Source organism: Myotis brandtii, unplaced genomic scaffold (assembly GCF_000412655.1).
Source record: "Myotis brandtii unplaced genomic scaffold, ASM41265v1 scaffold17, whole genome shotgun sequence".
Taxonomy (NCBI): Eukaryota; Metazoa; Chordata; class Mammalia; order Chiroptera; family Vespertilionidae; genus Myotis; species Myotis brandtii.
The window spans coordinates 149,314-168,905 of NW_005356259.1; the positions used below are offsets into that span (position 1 = coordinate 149,314).

General features: G+C 39.3%; 1 protein-coding gene across 1 annotated transcript in view; it reads left to right on the forward strand.

The window, feature by feature from the left end:
- The window catches only part of COG5 (component of oligomeric golgi complex 5), a gene marked incomplete at its 5' end in the record, with an annotated part of 187,590 nt that overhangs the window by 147,560 nt on the left and 20,438 nt on the right, over window positions 1-19,592 (forward strand). Inside the window, 4 exons of the mRNA XM_005862867.2 lie at window positions 365-427; window positions 5,252-5,355; window positions 10,968-11,205; window positions 17,097-17,173. Of these exons, the coding sequence (XP_005862929.2) occupies window positions 365-427; window positions 5,252-5,355; window positions 10,968-11,205; window positions 17,097-17,173 (482 nt within the window). The remainder of the gene's footprint in view (window positions 1-364; window positions 428-5,251; window positions 5,356-10,967; window positions 11,206-17,096; window positions 17,174-19,592) is intronic.

A 19,592-nucleotide genomic window follows, 5' to 3' on the forward strand; every position in this document is an offset into this window, starting at 1 on the left:
TTATACAGGAAAGTATTTTTCATTCTAGTTTAACTGAGCTCCAACCAATTGAGCCACCCGGCCAGAACAATGCTAATGCATTTTTAAAACATTTGTGAGACATTACTCTAAAGTAATCATCCTGTTTTGCCCTGGTTGGTGTGGCTCTGTTGGGCATTATCCCAAAAGGTTGCTGGTTCAATTTCCAAGTCAGGGCATTTGATAGGGAGGCAGGGGCATGCAGGAAGCAACCAATGGATGTTTCTCTCTCATTGATGATTCTATCTCTCTCTCCCTTTCACTTCCTCTCTCTGAAATCCAATAAAAACATATTTTTAAAAAATAGCTTAAACAAAAGTTTAACTGGATCAAAACTTTGTTTTAGGTGGTTTCCAGTCAGTGCTCATTTCCACCAGCAGCTGAGCAAACTATAATTTCAGCCCTAAAGGTAAAATAATTTCATTGAATCTTTGACTATTGATCAAAGTGGGTTTTAGAATTATTTGTTTGAATGAGTGGGAGATGTCACATTTTAAAACTAATTCTGAATTCTCTACATATACCAAAAGTAGCATGTTCATAGTTATCCTAAAGAGAGAGGATACATGTGTGTTTATATTTTCAAGAATTTAAAAATATATAGACTCTGTTGGTGTCTACAGATTGTGTTCCACTTAAGATAATTGTATCACAAGCAAGAGAAGCAAGAGTCTTACAAGTATTCACTGTGTCTTAAAGTAGTACAGGCAGGCATTATCCTGTTAAAGTAGTGGTTCTTCACCAGGTTGATTTTGTCCCCTATGGACATTTAACAATATCTGAAAACATTTTGATTGTCACAACTGGGAAAGGGGTGCATCTAGTACCAGGGATGCTGTTAAACCTGCAATACATAGGACAGCTCTCCACAAAAAGAATTATAGAACCCTAGCTGGTTTGGCTCAGTGGATAGAACGTTGGCCTGGGAATCAAAGGGTCCCAGGTTTTACTCCAGTCAAGGGCACGTACCTTGGTTGTAGGCTCCTCCCCTGCCCGGGCCCTGGTCGGGGAGTGTGCAGGAGGCAACCAATCCATGTGTCTCTTTCACATCGATGTCTCTCTCTGTCTTTCCCTCACTCTTCCACTCTCTTTAAAAATCAATGGAAAAATATCCTCAAGTGAGGATTAACAAAAAAAATTATAGAGCTCAAAATGTCAGTAATGCCAAGGTTTAAGAAACTGTAAAGTGTGTCTCTAAGGTTTGAAACTAGAGTAAATTACCTTTTTAATATACTCCAACATAAATATACCTCCTTTCTAGCTACTAAGGAAGTTTAATGGAAAACAATGTTGATGTGAGATTCAGAGTGCTCATCTCATTATCATGAAATATTATTAAAGCTGCCATAATAAAATAATTGTTTTTAGCAAGAGTTGTCCAATTTATTACTGATCATAAAAACAGTATAAAATCAGGTCAGTATGACAAACCAAACGGTCTTAATATTCTTGCTCCTAAGCAGGAAATACATGTAGTTTTCTTTTCTGTAGTTCCACATCTTTTCTTTATATTCTAGCAGTACTGTCAAACATTTTTTGATCACTACCCAAGATAAGAAATAAATTTTACTTTGGCACCCCATACATAATACATAAGCATTTATAAATATATCTGCATATACAATTCATTTCCATACTTAAAACAGAGGTTTCACAAAACAATACTTTCCCTTATTTTTGTGATGCACTCTTATTTTTCTGTACTCATATATTATTTTTTTAAACATCCTGATAATGATCCACTAAATTGATGTTTGAGAAAGTTCATTCTAAAGATTAAGATAGAGTGCCTACACTTTTCCTGATAATAAAAACCTTCTGGATAAGTTAAAAATAGAAATCCTTGGAGACGATAATTCATATAGGGTGGATTCTCTGAATCTGTATTTTAACATACAACAAAGGTTATTCCCAGCAGTCACTTTGGGCTGGGAGTTGAGGTCAGTGCAGGGAAAATTGACTTCATCTTGGGCAATAGCCCTCACTCTGAGGTTTGCCCACCAGAACCAGTATCTTATGTAGCTGGGCACTGCACTTTACTGAAACTTTAATCTTCGCCCTTGAGAAGATTAGCAATCAGTTCAAGGGCATCTTGCAGTGACCATGCCAATTAGAGACTTAATTGCTTATGTTAACAGAACTCAGTGTAACAGTTTGACCTTGCTTTTTAGTTCAAGCTTATCAAAATCATTATGACACATTAAGGAAAACACTAATAAAACCCTCCTACTTAAAGAAAAGACTATTTCATAAAATTGTATTTCATAACATTATATGAAACTTGTTACCTCACTTTGAATTAGGGATAGAATGTTAATGATGAATACATGACTGCAGCCCAAGGACCAAAAATCTATGGTTTTAATAGTTGGTAGAAAATATATTAAACATACTTTTCTATCTACTGAAAATATAGGTAAAGACATATAATAGCCTTTTCTTTGAAATTGTATCTAAAATCAAATGTTATTTAGGCTTGAAGTTCACCATCTCATGTTATAAGCATTATCTAGTTTGTCATGAATGGCATAATTACTCTTAATTTCAAGTAATTTCATTGTAACCACCTCAGCTCTAAGTACCATTTAAACACCTTGGCCCAATAATTCTGTTTCATTTATTACTGTGATTGAATGATGCAGGTAGTGATTGTATTGCTAAGTTTATATGTGACAATTTTTCATTTCCTCCTTATTGTGAAGTTTTGATGTTCTAGATGAATGAATATCCCCGATTGCTAAGGCTTCAATATTTTTGTAATCTTAGTTATTTTAAATAAATCTTTTTAAAATGTATGACAGAATTCCCTGCTTTTTTTACAAAGAGCTTATGAAATATAATTTTAACTCCTTTCTCAGTTTCCTTTCATAGTTGTTAATACTCTACCCATCCTTGAAGGCATTCCCCGAGATGCTCTCTTCTCTTCCTGTTTTATATTTTCCCTAAGTGGGAAACTTCATCAGCTATTAAGTTTTCTGTGTACACCATCCTCATGTGCAAATAGAGACAATTTTATTTCTTGCTTTCTGACCTTTTCATGCCTTGTTTTATAGTCCTAAATAGAACTGGTGAGAGTGGACCTTGTTGACTGGGTACAAACACTCAGTATTTTACTATTTTAAGTATGATGTTAGCTAGAGGGTGTGTGTGTGTGTGTGTGTGTGTGTGTGTGTGTGTGTGTGTGTTTTAAGATGGCATTTATGAGATTAAGAAAGTTCCCTTCTAGTTTTAGTTTATGGAAACTTTTTATTATAATAAATGGTATTGTTTCATCAAATGGCTTTTTCTGAATCTGTTGATATGATCATGGTTTTACTCCTTTGTTCTGTTAATAAAATCCTTTATAGGAATTTATTTTCAAATATCAGACTGACCTTGGTTATGATTTATTACCCTTTTTATATATTCCTGGATTTGATTTACCTAATGTTTGTTAAAGATGTTTGTATCTATAATCATCAGGGATATTGGTATATAGTTTCTTGTAATTCTTTGCTTGGTTTTTATATAAAGTTAATACTCACCTCACCAATTAGGTTTGGAAATGTTTCATCCTCTTCTATTTTCTGTAAGAATTTGTATAGAATTTGTACTGTTTTCTTCTTTAAATGCTTAGTAGAATTCACCAATGAAGCCATGTGGGCCTGTAGTTTTCTTTGTAGAAAGTTTATAACTGCATAGGATTGGTTTCCAACTCTGATGTAAAAGGGTGAGTATCTAACTACACATCCTGCTACAAATAATTATGGGAAAAATAACAAAAACAAACGAAACAAAAAGCCTACTGGAGGGCTTTGGAGATGAGAAAAAGCAGGATGTGGAAATCTAGAGCAAGCAACAAGAAGAGAGTTTCTCATTGTGTGTGACTTTGCTCTAAAAGTGGTGACTGCAGTCCTGGCTCAGGCAAGTCTGGGTGGCTAAAAAAGGAGAGAGAAACAAAACCTGCAGACCTTCAGGCCAAAGGAACCTGGGGAAAGAGCCCAGTTCAACCAGGGCTGCTGGAAAGTGAGAGGCAAACCTCAGAACGGAGAGAGTCGGGGGAGAAGGATGCCCAATCTCTGTTCCAACTCTGCACTAGTCTTCATATGACTTATCAACCATGCAGGTACAGAGCAAACTAAAGTGGTTTTTGCGAGTAAGGCTTACGGAACTGAACTGAGATCTAAGGCATGGCCAAATTCAAACCTTTGACCACATTTTTGCATGGCTGAAAACCCATCATTGATTTCCCAGTCCCTTCAGGATAAACTCCCAACTCCTTAGTCCCCTACGCCGAGCACACCTGCTGCCTGGCTCTTTCCTACGTAGGCAGGCACCTCGCGCTATCGGTATCGAAGGCTTGCAGTTCCCCAAATGCATCAGCTTTCCCAGGCTCCTCTGCCTTAATATAAGCCCCCTACCCCTACCCAGTGTCAAGTGGTTCTTCCTGTTTGTCCTTTGAAATTCAGTTCAAGCAACACTTTTTGGATTTCAGATCCTCTCAGTGTGAGTTGTCTCTCTCATGATCCCCTAGCACTCCTAGAGCGCTGATATCACTGTAACCTACCTGTTGTCAGAGGGCTGGAGACGACATTTAGAAATTTATTGACTAAGGGTCCTATTTGAACTTTTCTTGTTGGATGAAATCATTTGTCTGAGCCAAAGCCATCCATCTTCATTCTGTGATTAATCATAACATATATAATGTTCTTAAATTATTTATTTTGAGTGTTTAGATTTTAGTGTAAAAGTATTGAAGTCCAGTAAATATTTTTACACTAAAAACCCATAACTAAGGTCTACTGTTTGGCATAACCTAATCAATGGTTATATCTCACTATAGGACAGTTTCTCAGTCTTAGCACTATTGACATATTAGTTCTTTGTTGTTGGAGACTGTCTTGTAGGATGTTTAGCAACATCTCCATCTTCTCCCCACAAGATGCCAGCAACAAAACCCTGGCTCACCCCAGTTGTAACAATGAAACAATGTCTCCACACTTCATAGTGGCACTACTCCTCTCTTTTTCTAAAATGAGCAGTGTGGAGGAGTTGAGATTTTTCAGTGCCATGTTCTACAACTATTAAGCTTTAAAAATCATTTCTGACAGCAGTTAGGGAGAGGAGCAGACTCCTGTTGAGTTATTATAACTAACTTGATAAAATAGGAAAACTTTATGTCAGAATGCTTCTCATATCAGATTTCTTTGTTAGTCTTTAATTTTGTTTTTCCTCCCTTTTTTCTTCTTTTCAGACAATCCATGTTCTTATGGGAAATGCTGTGCAACCCTTACTGACTTCAGTGGGAGATGCTATAGAGGCCATAATCATCACCATGCACCAAGAAGATTTTTCTGGGTAATAACTTTAAACCAAAATTTTCACTAGCCTTTGTATTTGTTTTTCATTCCCCTCTCCACACCGATCCCCTAAAGTCTCCTAATATCTAGGGTTTGTTCCTCTTGTGTCAGGGTTGGCCTCCAACCTTATCCTACTTTATTCATTACTAGAGGCCTGGTGCATGAATTTGTGCACCGGTGGGGTCCCTCAGACTGGCCTTCGGGATTGGGCCAAAACTGGCTCTTCTACATCCCCCAAGGGGGCCCAGATTGCAAGAGGGTGCAGGCCAGGCTGAGGGACCCCACCAGTGCACAATCGGGGCCGCAGAGGGACTGCGGGAGGCCAGCCGGGGAGGGACCGTGGGATTGGCCAGCCGGGGAGGGACCGTGGGATTGGCCAGCCCGGGAAGGACCGTGGAAGGGCTTCAGGACGCATCTGGCCCATCTCGCTCAGTCCCAATCGGCCAGACCCCAGCAGCAAGCTAACCTACCAGTAGGAGCATCTGCCCCCTATTGGTCAGTGCAGGTCATAGCAACTGGTTGACTGGTCGACTCTCTGCCCCCTGGTGGTCAGTGCATGTCAGCGAGTGGTTGAGTGGCCTTAGTATATCATTAGCATATTACGCTTTGATTGGTTGAACGGCCGACCAGACGCCCAGACACTTACCATATTAGGCTTTTATTAAATAGGATGAGCACCATTAGCAGATGAAATTTTTTCAGTTCTTGTTTTCATTATTTCTCTCCTGTCATTGAAGCATAGAATCATTAACATCTACAGGACTCAGCTTGGCACTTAAGGACTTTTGGTAGTCTGTACCATCATCTCTTTTTAATTTTATCTTTTTCTTTACTTTTCACAAACACCGTGTACTTTAATTCTCGTATAGGCATGGTATTCCTTGTGTCAAATCCAAATCCTGCTCCAGCTTTGAGGGCAGGCTCCACCAACCTCTCCCAGAGGGATTTTCCTTTCAGAGTTTTGTGGCAATCTAATCTAGTCCTATCACACTTCATCATAAACATTTTGGTATTGTTTCATAGCTGTTTCATATGCTTATCCATATCATATTATCCTGAGAATAAGAATCATAGTTCCTAACCAGTGTTTACTGCAGTCTTTTTAAGTAGAGTTAAATGGTTTTGACTCAGTATATTAGAAAACCTTTTATGGAGAATTTGGGATAGTTATGGTCGATGTGAGAAATGTCCAAACCAAAAATTTATTTGTGCCAAACAGAGGACACACCTGGAAGCAAGATCTCAACAAACTGAGAAAAATGTTCCCAAGAATAACATTTCATGTTTAGTTACTATTTTGAACTGTCCTGTTTTTCTTTATATTCATGTTGTTTAAAAGAATATCTACTTTATTAAATTTCCAGCCACTAGTCGGTTTGTGGAAAAATTGTGTGATTATTACACTGTCCTTTAATTTTTCAAATCATTTATCATTTCATTTATAAAGTATTTTTTGAAGGGTAAAACGTCAGTCTCTATTTTTATAATGGGAGGAAGCACCAAAGGGTAAAGTGATTCTACACAAAAATGCTGTAATATTTGAATATAAGAATATAATAAAAGCATAATATGCTAAGTGTCCGACCAGTTGATCGACCATTCGGTCGACTGCTCAACCAGTCGCTATGACATGCACTAACCACCAGAGGGCAGACGCTCTGACCAGTAGATTAACTTGCTTCTGGCCTATCGGGACTCGGCGAGAGGCCTGTACACTCCCTGGAGCCCTCCTACGGTCCCTCTGCAGCTGGTTGGCCAACCTCCCGCGGTTCCTCCCTGACTGGCTGGCCGGCCCCCATTGGCCCTAATCAGCCCCGATCACCGGCCAGGCCGAGGGACCCCAACCGTGCACGAATTCGTGCACCAGGTCTCTAGTAAGAATATAAAATTGCTCAGAGCAGCTCCCTTGCTGCGATCTATTGAAAGTCAGCCCTCGACACAAGGGTTTGTAAAACAAAGAAAAAAAGAATAAGAAAAAAAAAAAGAATATAAAATTGCTGATACCCCTATTTGGGAAGAAATGAACTTTGTTCAAATGTGAACTGAAAGGTTACAGTTAGGCAAATCATCTGTGCCTCTGAAAAGTAAGCAAAAATGAAGAGATTTTTAAAGTCTTATTTTATGAGTGGTCTTATTTTATGAGTGCCTACAGGTAACACATTAGACATTAAAAGTTGGTTTCCCAAATAGGTATGCTCTTATTAGTTTGCCTAAATACTAGTGAGCCAGATTGTTTCTTTAACTGTAGGGTTATTATGAAATTGAAGCTTTATTTTAAGGTGTATAACATCCATGTTTTTTCCCTAATTGGCTTTTGATGGTTCCATTTCAGCTTGTTCATATGCAGCAGATACTTGAGATTCTACTGAAAGTCATTTTCCATACATGGAAGTATACGACTGTGGATCACTGTTGCTTTATAGTGTATTTAAAGTATTGTTCCTATAGCAAAGCAATAATTTCCCCCCTTTCTATAATATTGTTGTTAGTAATTCTGATATGTCATGTCCTATATGTATGGCTTACATGAAACATAAGGTAAAGTTGGATTAAACTATTCAAGATTAGGCACCACTTTTACAGTAGGGATAGCCTCTAAGGGACACACTTGGAAAAACAAAAGTGAACACCTGCCCTCCCAAGTCCTCTGCACTTCTTCTAGGTAAAAGGAATAAATCAGGTTTATCTTCTAGGCCAGTGGTTCTCGACCTTCCTAATGCCGCGACCCTTTAATACAGTTCCTCATGTTGTGGTGACCCCCAACCATAAAATTATTTTCGTTGCTACTTCATAACTGTAATTTTGCTACTGTTATGAATCGTAATGTAAATATCTGATATGCAGGATGTATTTTCATTGTTACAAATTGAACATAATTAAAGCATAGTGATTAATCACAAAAACAATATGTAATTATATATGTGTTTTCCGATGGTCTTAGGCGACCCCTGTGAAAGGGTCGTTCGACCCCCAAAGGGGCCACAACCCAGAGGTTGAGAACCGCTGTTCTAGGCCAACCCCAACCTCATCTATAATGTGGTTACAGAATTCCCTCCTATCTAACAAGTAATTCTCAACATGGTTTCCTGGTATTTGAAATTTGTTTAATAGGACCAGGGGGTGCTCCAGGAATGTCTCTTGTGTGCATTATGTGAGTCCTCATATTGTAGTTAAGCTTCGCTTGCTATTGGTGTGTCCCTGGGTGTGGTTGACTCTCAGGTTGTCAGTGATGATTGACCATGACCACAGTTTATGAGCTGCTGTGTAGGAGCAGACCCCAGGAACAGAATTCATCCCAGCAAGGTGGAGAACTCCCTTTGGGTGTGCCTCTTGTGGAGCTAATGAGGTCATGCTCTGTTTGGTCTGAAGGGAGCCACTGGTATGCTGGCTCCTATGTAGGTCAATGTCAGAAGCTGCCTGTGACCTGCCCTTGGCTCCCTGTTAGGAGTTACAAAGTGATCCACAGTTAGTAGTTGTCTGTGCTTTGCCTGAATGCACATGGGATGGGCCAAAATGTGTACCAATGCCTGCTACCACCAGTACCAGGCCTGGGGCACGTCAGCAAAAGGCCCAATGCACTTGGCAGCCTGCTGCTGCTTGATAGGCTCAGCCACTGAAAGAGCCATAGGTAATATATGTGAGTTGTGTGATTTAGGTTCTCAGGGAGGTACCAGAAGGCTACCAGGTTAATACAGATTGAAACTCAGCACCAGTGCCAGGTCTGAGGCCACTGAGCAGAAGTCTCTGGGTACACCGAGGCCGGCCATCATCTGCTTGGGGATTGTTGGTGGTGGTGGCATGGAGTCTCAAGAGCCATTAGGGTTGAGCCAGTAGAGTTCATCAGGCAAAAGCAGATTAAGATTGGGCCAGGTGGAGGAAAGGTGACACCCATCAGGCATGCAGGCAGAAGGCCTTCACCGGAAGCCACAGAACTAAGCCTCTCCCTGTGTCTGTCACCCCCATAGCCCACCCGGACTCCCCAGGAGTTTTTCAGGAAATACTGCAGCACAGGCCCAGGCTGGTCGCCACTAGCAGAGCCCACAGCCATGTGCCAGCTGGGCAGGGCGGGGCCTTGGAGTCACCAGGGTGCACCTAGTGCAGTACTTCAGACTAATGCCGTGTGTTAGGGCTTGGGGGACCAACACAGGAATGGTGGCATAGGTCAGGCGCAGGGGGAAAATAGCCCTCTCCCTAAATCCACACAACTCACTCTTTCCCTGTGTGTCTCTTGCAGTCCCTGAATGGAATTTCTAACTACTTACTCTATTCCTATCTGCTTCTGGAAGCATCCTACTTATAATAACCATTGCTGTATATGAAAATAAGCTCACCTCATTCTCTTGCATTTGAGTCAGTTTTTCTCTAGACCATTGCCACTTTCTTTATGTCACTCTCAGAATGTGGAAACACTTAACTTATATTTTAAAAACGATTCAGTATTATGTAGCCAGTGATCTCACTGGCTAGTTAATTAATATCAGGTGAGTTCTAATTTTGATTTAACTCTTCTTTCCTATAAATATTTCACATTCTTTGAAAATATTCTTTAAAGAGCAATTATAAACACTTATAAATAGTATTTCATGGAGCATCAGCTGGCATCATCTATTGACCCAATTAAAGCCTTTTCAAATCTCATCAACTGGGAGGAAAAATTGCATATGATATGTATTGTTACATAACCAGTTCCACAGTCAGAATTCTGCTGTTGGACAGATCAGATTAAATAGGACCATAGCAGAATCATCTTTGCCAAGAATTTGTTTGGTGCCCTGGCCGGTTTGGCTCAGTGGATAGAGCGTCGGCCTGCGGACTCAAGGGTCCCAGGTTCGATTCCCGTCAAGGGCATGTACCTTGGTTGCGGGCACATCCCCAGTGGTGAGCGTGCGGGAGGCAGCTGATCGATGTTTCTCTCTCATTGATGTTTCTAACTCTCTATCCCTCTCCTTTCCTCTCTGAAAAATCAATAAAATATATTTTTTAAAAAAAAGAATTTGTTTGGGAAAGGCAGCATTTATAAAGTGTAAAATGCTATTTCAGGACCCACTATTCAATTCACTAACCAGGTAAAACATATGAGTGGATGAAGAGTTATAAATCTGGAAGAGTCCTTAGAGGTCAAAGAGTATGTAAGGCACTCACATGCATTATCTAAGACATGTGCTTGTCTATTTCATTTTTAATACTCTTGAGATGCCCTGGCCAGGTAGCTCAGTTGGTTAGATCATCGTCCCAATACACCAAGGTTTTGAGTTTGATCGCCAGTCAAGGCACATACATGGAAGAACAATGCATTCATTAATAAGTGGAACAACAAATCGATGTTTCTCTCTCGCTCTCTTGCTCTAAAATCAGTCAATAAATAAGATTTCCCCCCAAAAAAATCTTTAGGTAAATGGATTCTACGATTCTCTCAGTAATCTTCCTAACATCTTAAAACAACCTTTAGAATATAATGTAAGCATTGTTACATATAACAATGCCCTTTAACTCTTAGCAAAAATAAAAATAAGCCCCAGAAGGGGGAAAAATGCTCAGGATTGATGGGCAGAGGGGAGAACAAGAGTCAAATAGTCCCTTTAGTGCATTGACTGTTTTTTTCTTTTGCAGGTCATTACCCAGCTCAGGGAGGCCTGATGTCCCTTGTTCTCTGTACATGAAGGAGCTCCAAGGTTTCATTGCCAGGGTTATGAGTGACTACTTTAAACACTTCGAGTGCTTGGATTTTGTCTTTGACAACACTGAAGCTATTGCCCAAAGAGCAATTGAACTTTTTATCCGCAACGCCAGTCTCATAAGACCTCTCGGTGAAGGCGGGAAAATGCGACTTGCTGCTGATTTTGCACAGGTAAATGGATGCACAGCTACAAAGGGGGAAACATTCAGCCTCAATATTATTCTCTGTTAAGTAAAAGACTAAATATGTCTTCTTCAGTAGTTTAAAGAGATGAAAAAAATAAATTTATTTAAACCTAATTGCTAATAATAATTTTTAAAGTTTAGTGGTACTTTCATAGCAGATATTTTTTTTATTAATTTAACAAAAGAATCATCACTCATCTTGGATACTTCATGGTTAAGGTGCAGTCACTCATTCCACAGTTAGGCAACATTTCCTACTTTTATATAATGTGGAGCTTTCTCACTGTTTTACTGCCCTACCAGGGCAGGGCAGTATTGATAAGAGTAATTGCTAGGAAGTAATGCAGACAATGAAAGTTACCTTTCAAACACTGTAAAGAGAAGGAGCTCTCCAGCACATCTGACCCTCTGGTGCCAGCTCACTACCCAAGACAGTTTAATGCCTGTAGCTGCACAGTGGGCGGGGAATCAGCGTCTGAGCACTTGGGCCCCTGTGTTAACCAGAGTGCCCTTTTTGTATATGACCAGCTGGAAGTCATTCCAAGCTATGTGATGTGGATGAGATAAAATGCCATTAAAATAACAGAACCATAGTCAGCTTTTATAAAAAAGACTTTTTTCTTTGTCCTTTAAGACATATTTTTAAGCCTTTTAATAGTATCAGAGGCAAAAAGAAACATACACTTTTATTAAAAGATTCAGAATCAGATCATTCGAATATATGTAGCATGTCAAAGGTGAAATCATTTTTAAGCCTTTCAAAGTTGCTAGCTTTACTAGACTAAATAGTTATTCAAATGGATTATTCATAGTGGTTTCCCAGACCTGCCCCCGCACCTCCCCTCCCCCGCCGCTCATAAAGACAGACAAAATTTAATGTCCCTAAGTATTCCTGTGTGTAGCTATGGGCAAGTCTTGGTTTATTCTTTTTGCCCGGGGGAAAAAATGTGGCAGGCTGCTTATATGAGGGTGGTGGTTGGCCGTGCTCCCTCCTACCTGAGAGAGCCACCAAAAGGAACCAAGTACATAATATAATATCTCAAGAACTAGGCTCTTTGCATATCAGTTCCTCTAGAAATAAGTCATTATCATCCCCAAATGATACGCCTGAGATCAATAGACCACAGTAAAGAGCCTTCCTTTGAGAAATGCGCCTTTGGTAGCCTTAGCGTGAAGATAGAAATTAATGTTACCATTAATGTGGCTCCTTTAACCTTTCCCATTTTTATAAGCTTCCTTCTCAGGTACCTGCACATTTTGCTTTGTTATTACAGGCAAACTTCAGCTTAAAGAGAATTATATGTAATAGTGTCTTACTTGTCCCTTACTGGGTTTACAGACTGTTATTGAACTGAATACACAGTGACATACCAAGACCTGCTCTTATTTATTAAAAATGTTATGAGCTATACTCAAATGAGTGCCTGTTCTTCTTTTGCCCTTTCCTTCTTAATTTTGTTCCTTCTTTTCCTCTCCTCTCCTCTCCTCTCCTCTCCTCTCCGCTGAGCTCCCTCCCCCACCAGTTTATTTGCATTCTGCTCCAGCTGGTTCTTGAGTCACTCTCCTGGAGGCAGCACTTCAAGTCCAATTAGAGTGGCAGCAGAGATGGCCAGAGCGAGAGTGCTGTAGGAAGAAGGCGCTTTTTGTTTTTGCTTCTCATTTTAATATGTTCCCTATGAGTCTTGAAGGATGGAAAGTGTTGTCTTTTGACCCTTCCTCCTGCAGCAAGCACCTGCTCAAAATGCATAGCATCCAATGGCAGGGCTGAGCCCCCACCTTCCTAAAACTTCATCATTAAGAATTTTATTTGGCATTCCTTCTTTTTTTAAAACATGTTGCCCAGTAAACCAGACATTTTCCGAGGTCCCTTCCCTTTATGTAAATGAAACACCTATAAGCTGTAAGGCAGCGGTTCTCAACCTGTGGGTCGCAACCCCTTTGGGAGTCGAATGGCCCTTTCACAGGGGTCGCCTAAGACCATCGGAAAACACATATATAATTACATATTGTTTTTGTGATTAATCACTATGCTTTAATTATGGTCAGTTTGTAACAATGAAAATACATCCTGCATATCAGATATTTACATTACGATTCATAACTAGCAAAATTACAGTTATGAAGTAGCAACGAAAATAATTTTATGGTTGGGGGTCACCACAACATGAGAACTGTATTAAAGGGTCGAGGCATTAGGAAGGTTGAGAACCACTGCTCTAAGGCATCCTTTATTTTTCATTTCTTAAGTATATAGAGAAAAGCCATTTACAACACAGCATTTCCTCAGTGTTAATAGTATATGTTCCAGTCCTGTAATGACATTGGTTGCCACAGTCCGTATGGTACTGATTTCTTCGTTCACTCCTGTACAGTGTGCCCCAGTTTTAGAACTTCCCTACATTGACCTGGGGAATGGCTTCCTGGGCCTGTGGGTAGTGGGCACAGGAAAGACAGGTAGAAGTACCACCATCATCATATTTGTGATGCGTAATTTTGGCAAATATTATGCAGCTGTTACCCCTACCCCCACCCATATTTTAAAAGTTAAAGTGAATTTGGAGTATTTATTTGATTTGATTTGCTGTCTTACCACAACTGCAATTATGTGTTGTTGTACCTCAGCTTTCAGAATCGTACTTGGGTGGAAGTTTTTTCTTGGGTCAGTGAAAACACTTGAATAGCGTCACCCTGACATTTATATTAATGACAGGCATCAACTAGGGACTAGAAAGCCATAGACTGCCTCATTATTGAAACTGTATTCAAAATTAAACAAAGCCATTGAGGCCACTGGAATCAGAAATACACAAATCCTTTGTGGGTTTGAAAATAGTTCTTGTGAGAAAAATGCCTGCTATTCAGGCATAAATGACAGAAAAAGAAATTGCTCAAGAAGAGACCACTGGAGTATGTTTGGGAATACTGATTATTTCGCATAAGGTCCAGTTGCAAAGGTAGATAATGATATATTTTAAAGATTTCTTTAGGAATCCTAACTTCTCCCCACTGAAACCATTGCACAGGTGAAAGAGAAAGTGGTTGCAAGATGCCATGGGGAGGGTTCATGGTGAGGAAGTACTCAACACACAGCCCCGTAGGAATCAGGTCACAGCACAAGGTGGTTTCCTACAGGTAATTAATTCCCTACTGTGACCACATGGTCTCTGTGTCTACACTCATCACACAGCAGTCGAAAGCACTAACTTGTCCAAGGCCATGGGGCTCTGCTCATTCCGGATCCCTTCAGGGACTTGTCCACAATGTCCTCTGAAGCACCACTCCCTCTGCTTCTCTGTTTCGTTTCTGCCTTGAGGGAATGGATGACTGCTGGTGTTACCATTAAAATAGGTACTCAGGGGTACTTCTAGCAGTTTCTATTTATAGGTCTTCTAGTGTCCTTGAAGTATACATTTATATCTACGTTTCACTTTTTGCCTAGAAATACAAACAGAAAACAAAACAAGATAATCAAGATTCTAATTTCTCTTCTAATTCCTATTGCTATTTCTCATGAACAGTGTCAGGACAGGTGTGTCCTGGGAGCATCCAGAGATGCCCTGTGGTTAACCAAATGTCTGGTGGGGAAGGAGCAGCTATGTAATTAGTTCTCCGGGCCTGCAGCTGACCGCTCATTCCCTCCAAACGGGAGCTGACGAGAGGCAGTTGCACATGCCATTTTTGTATTCACAGCTAATTGCAGGGTCACCTCCTCTCAGAGTAACACTCCTGCCCTTTAGAAACATGGCCTTTATTATTTAATGGAATTCTGGCAGAAGAAAATGGTTATGGATGAGAAATTAATTTTAAGCACTTAACATTTTAAAATTGTCCTATGGCATAGAAATCTCCTGCATCATGATAGATTACACAGCCATTCGAGGTCATATTCTTTTATATTGTAATTTTCCCTGCAGCCACTTATTTGCTTTTATAAAAAATACTTCACATAATTTCAGTCTGTAAAAAACATATATACACGCGCACGTGCGTGCACACATACACACACGCGTGCACACACAGGTACATGACTGGAATTACCAACTCAGATAGATGATAATCACACTTCTCCTTTGTGCTCAGTGTAAAGTAAATGACACATTCTGAAGAAAACCAGGAACTCCCACAGAGAATAGACACACAGGCCCCACAAACAGCCCACCACCCACTGTCCTTTGAGTTGAGCACCAGCTCAAAGCTCCTCTGTTTTGCATTATTGGCAAGAATCTTTTTATTTATTCTTCTCTATTTTAGCAAGTTTTTCAAAATGGAGTTTTCCTCTAGTGTATACTCTGTGTCTGTGTTAAGAGAGAAATTCAGCCCTAGCTAATTTAGCTCAGTGGAGAGAGCATGGGCCTGGGGACTGAAGGGTCCCAGGTTTGATTCTAGTCAAGGGTATATACCTTGGTTGCAGGCTTGATCCGTGGCCCTGGTTGGGGCGAGTACAAAGGCAACCAATTGATGTTTCTCTCGCATCCATGTTTCTCTCTCTGTGTCTCTCTCCCTTCCATTGTCTCTAAAAATCAATGGGAAAAAATCCTCTGGTGAGGATTAACCAAAAAAAGAGAGAGAAATTCACCTGCTCAGAAGTCACCCTCACGACCTTATGAAGGACCCTGTCCTCCAGTTCTCCCCTGACACTCAGTTCATACATTTGATACCACGTGTCATTTTGCTGAATAATCATCATTGTATGCGTATGTATGTATGTATATATGTGCATATATGTGTACACACACATCTTCCTTGGGATTTTTGAGTAATGATTATATCATTTAGATAAATATATCCCCTTCTTTGCTAAATTTGAGAAAGCAAGACAGTCTCATTCATCTTCTCATCCCCATGTCTAGCTTGTTGCCTGCAATGGATTGGGAATCAAAAATCTTTCTCAAAAGAGGGATAGTTTAGGTCTCCATGGTCTTCCAATGGTAAGGAGATTGGAACAGTTTTTCAGAAGAATGGCCAGCAGGATGGAAGCCCCCACTTTCCTTTTGCATGTTTTTCTTGAAGAAAGATGCTGCATTACCAGGGAGCAGCCTTATACTCATCTATTTTCTAAGCCATCCTTTACTCGAGGGTCCTCTTTATAGCAGGAGTGGAGAGACAGCATCCTCTGAGTGCCACGTATGCAAACACTTTGCATAGGCAATTGGTAGGTAAAGAGCAGGTAGCCTAAAACTCCAATTACTGACAAGTAAAATTTCCAATCAAAGGAGGAAAATAAAGAGAAGTGAAACCAATAGTTGCTAAATTATTGTCTGAATACAAATTTACTAAGCATATAAATGAGGGAAAGTTTTAAAAATACTGATAATAATTCCCAACATTTAAAGAGACTTACTATATATGTAAGACACTGTGTGCATGTGTGGAATTATCTATTTATTTGCATAATTCTATGAAGTAGATGTTATCTCTGCTTGAAAGATGAGAAACCTGGAACTTAAAGAGTTTAAGTTCAGGGCCACACACTAGTCATTGAAGATTGGAATTCTTACACAGATGTGCTCCCTCCAGAGTCTGTTCGTTAATCACTTGAGCCAGCATGGTAAAAATCGTCATTATTTATATTTAATATAAAAGAGCTTGTTATGCCTACTTACAGTATAGGCACAAAGTCAGTCTTCTTACATAACCAAAAATATCTTTGTATTTTCTTGAAGGAATTGTCTCATTTTATGCCCTTTACTAAATAAGCACAAAAGTTATCTAAGTTCTTATCTTTTAATAAATTTGATTGACTTCTAAAACTTGCCTCACAGTCAAGATAAAATTAAATTTAGTGCAAGCTACAGCTTTCTATGATCCAGGTGCATCTCCAGTTCACCTTAGGATTCTGACATTAAAAGCTATGAGTGCTTTCTTCTTATATTTCAGATGGAGATGGCTGTGGGTCCATTCTGCAGAAGAGTATCTGATTTAGGAAAGTCCTATCGAATGCTGAGGTCATTTAGGTGAGACATAATCCTATTATTGCTGTTAATATATCCATATCTATTTGCAGATATATCCTTTTGAGCTATATGAAATTGCCAACATTTAACCCTTTTGTGAACTACAACAATGGCAGTTTCCTATGGTTCATCTCAAAAGTTATGCAAACCAGAAACCTGTATAGAATTATATGCAGTGACTAATGAGTGTGTGTGTGTGTGTATGTATGTATGTGTGTGTTATTTTGAGTTACAATTCACAAGATTGAGCTGGTAAATTTGATTATGTTCTTTCTAGGGGAACTTTTTAATTCCATTTTTACAGAAGTATATTGAATAATACCAGACAGTTCATAATTATATAGACATCTTTTTCTGAAATTTTCATTCATTTATCATTCTCAATCCAATCTACTTCTATAAGTAGGTCATAGGTTTACATTCCATAACAAAATTATTGAATAGAATATTAAAAGAAGTGTTTACTGATGAAATTTAGTTAAACTGAAGATAGCTAGTATAGTTGAGCACAAAATTTGGAATTGAGCTTCCTAAAAATCAGTTCAAAAAGAAAAACAGTGAGTTAATTCATACTCATGATGTAAGAATATACCAATTTAAGGGAAAATACTTTTCAGTGCTGAATGCTTAGATAGGTTTTTTACCAACTCAGATTTTAAGGAATTTTGAGTTGCATAACTAGTGTCTTCAATCGCAGATTATAGAAGATAAGATGTTCCTGTGGCTATTTGTTCAATAAGCCATCACTTCCCAAACTTTTTCACATCATGGCACACAGAGAAAATGTATACATTCAGATGGTATCTTATCATCCCTGAGGGCTGAGGGGATCAGCATAATATTTATCACTATTTTGTGGCCATGGCATACCAGATGAGAAGCCTTCATATAAACTATCCATAATGTCCGACAGCATACAGGGTGGGGCCAAAATAGGTTTATAGCTGTGAGTATGCAAAACACAGAATTTATTCTTGCATTATTTATTAATTATTATTTTCCATATGAAAAACTGTAAACTTATTTTTGCCTCACCCTATATAATGGTCTTTGAATGTATGTCTATGAAAATAAGGTAAGAGAGTCCAGTCACAAAGAAAAGTATTTTTTTAGAAAATACATTAAAAATAAAAAAGGAGAGTCTAGTCATGTGGCTTTCTAAAAATGGACTCACTACTGGAAACTAGAGTCATCAATAAGCAATACGTCCTTTAAATAATAATTTTTCTCTCTTATTTCATCCAAGCTTTTGGTAATAGGAAATTCAGGTGTAATGTCACTTGAGATATGAGAACTTAAGGTTGTTGATTGAAGAGGGAGTCCTGTTCGATTCCCGGTCAGGGCATATGCCTGGGCTGTGGGGCTCAATCCCCAGTAGGAAGTGTGCAGGAGGGAGCCAATCGATGTTTTGCTCTCATATTAATGTTTCTTTGTCTCTCTCCCTCTCCTCTCCTATCTCTAAAAATCAGTTTAAGAAAAAAATTGTGTCACAGTATGGTGATATAAGGGTTTTACATAAGACCAATTCTGTTAACACAGTCACTTAAGATGGGAATTTTCGCCCTAACCGGTTTGGCTCAGTGGATAGAGTGTCGGCCTGCGGACTGAAAGGTCCCAGGTTCGATTCCGGTCAAGGGCATGTACCTAGGTTGCGTGCACATCCCCAGTAAGGGGTGTGCAGGAGGCAGCTGGTCGATGTTTCTCTCTCATCGATGTTTCTAACTCTCTATCCCTCTCCCTTCCTCTCTGTAAAAAAATCAATAAAATATATTTAAAAAAAAAAAAAGGGAATTTTCTGTTAGCCTTCCAATTCTCACATGAGAAGAGGACTTTGAAGGATCATTTTAGTTTGAATAGTGACACCTTTTAGTACCTATTTATACAAAAAATTAATGATTGATCATTGTATAATAAAAAGAAATCCTGTTTTTTATTTCTAGCTTTTCTCATGGAACAATAGTCAATCTAAATGGGTTTCAAACTTTTGACCATGACTTACAGTAAGAGTTATTCTGTATCACAGTCTGGCATAGATTTGCGTGCAAACATGCAGGCATACTCAAACCCACACATGGCACACATGCCCACCCATGTGTCATGAAGCAGTCATTATTCTTACGTGTGATATGCTCTGACATTTCTTTTTTGTTTGATTATTTTAACCCACTAAATGCTTTCATGACTCACTAATGGTTTGCATCCAGCAGTTTCTCACCTTTCTCACAGGACCCTTAGCACTTACAATTTAGCTGCTCTAGTAACAGCAGTAGGGTTTGCTCCTTTCTTCAACTATGAAGATTTATGCCCTCTTGTCCTGGGATTCTGGTGTACCTGAGCTTCCTCAGCACTTATATAATAACTAATGACCCAGTGCACGGATTTGTGCACATTGAAAGGAAATTAATTAGAAGGTGGCTGG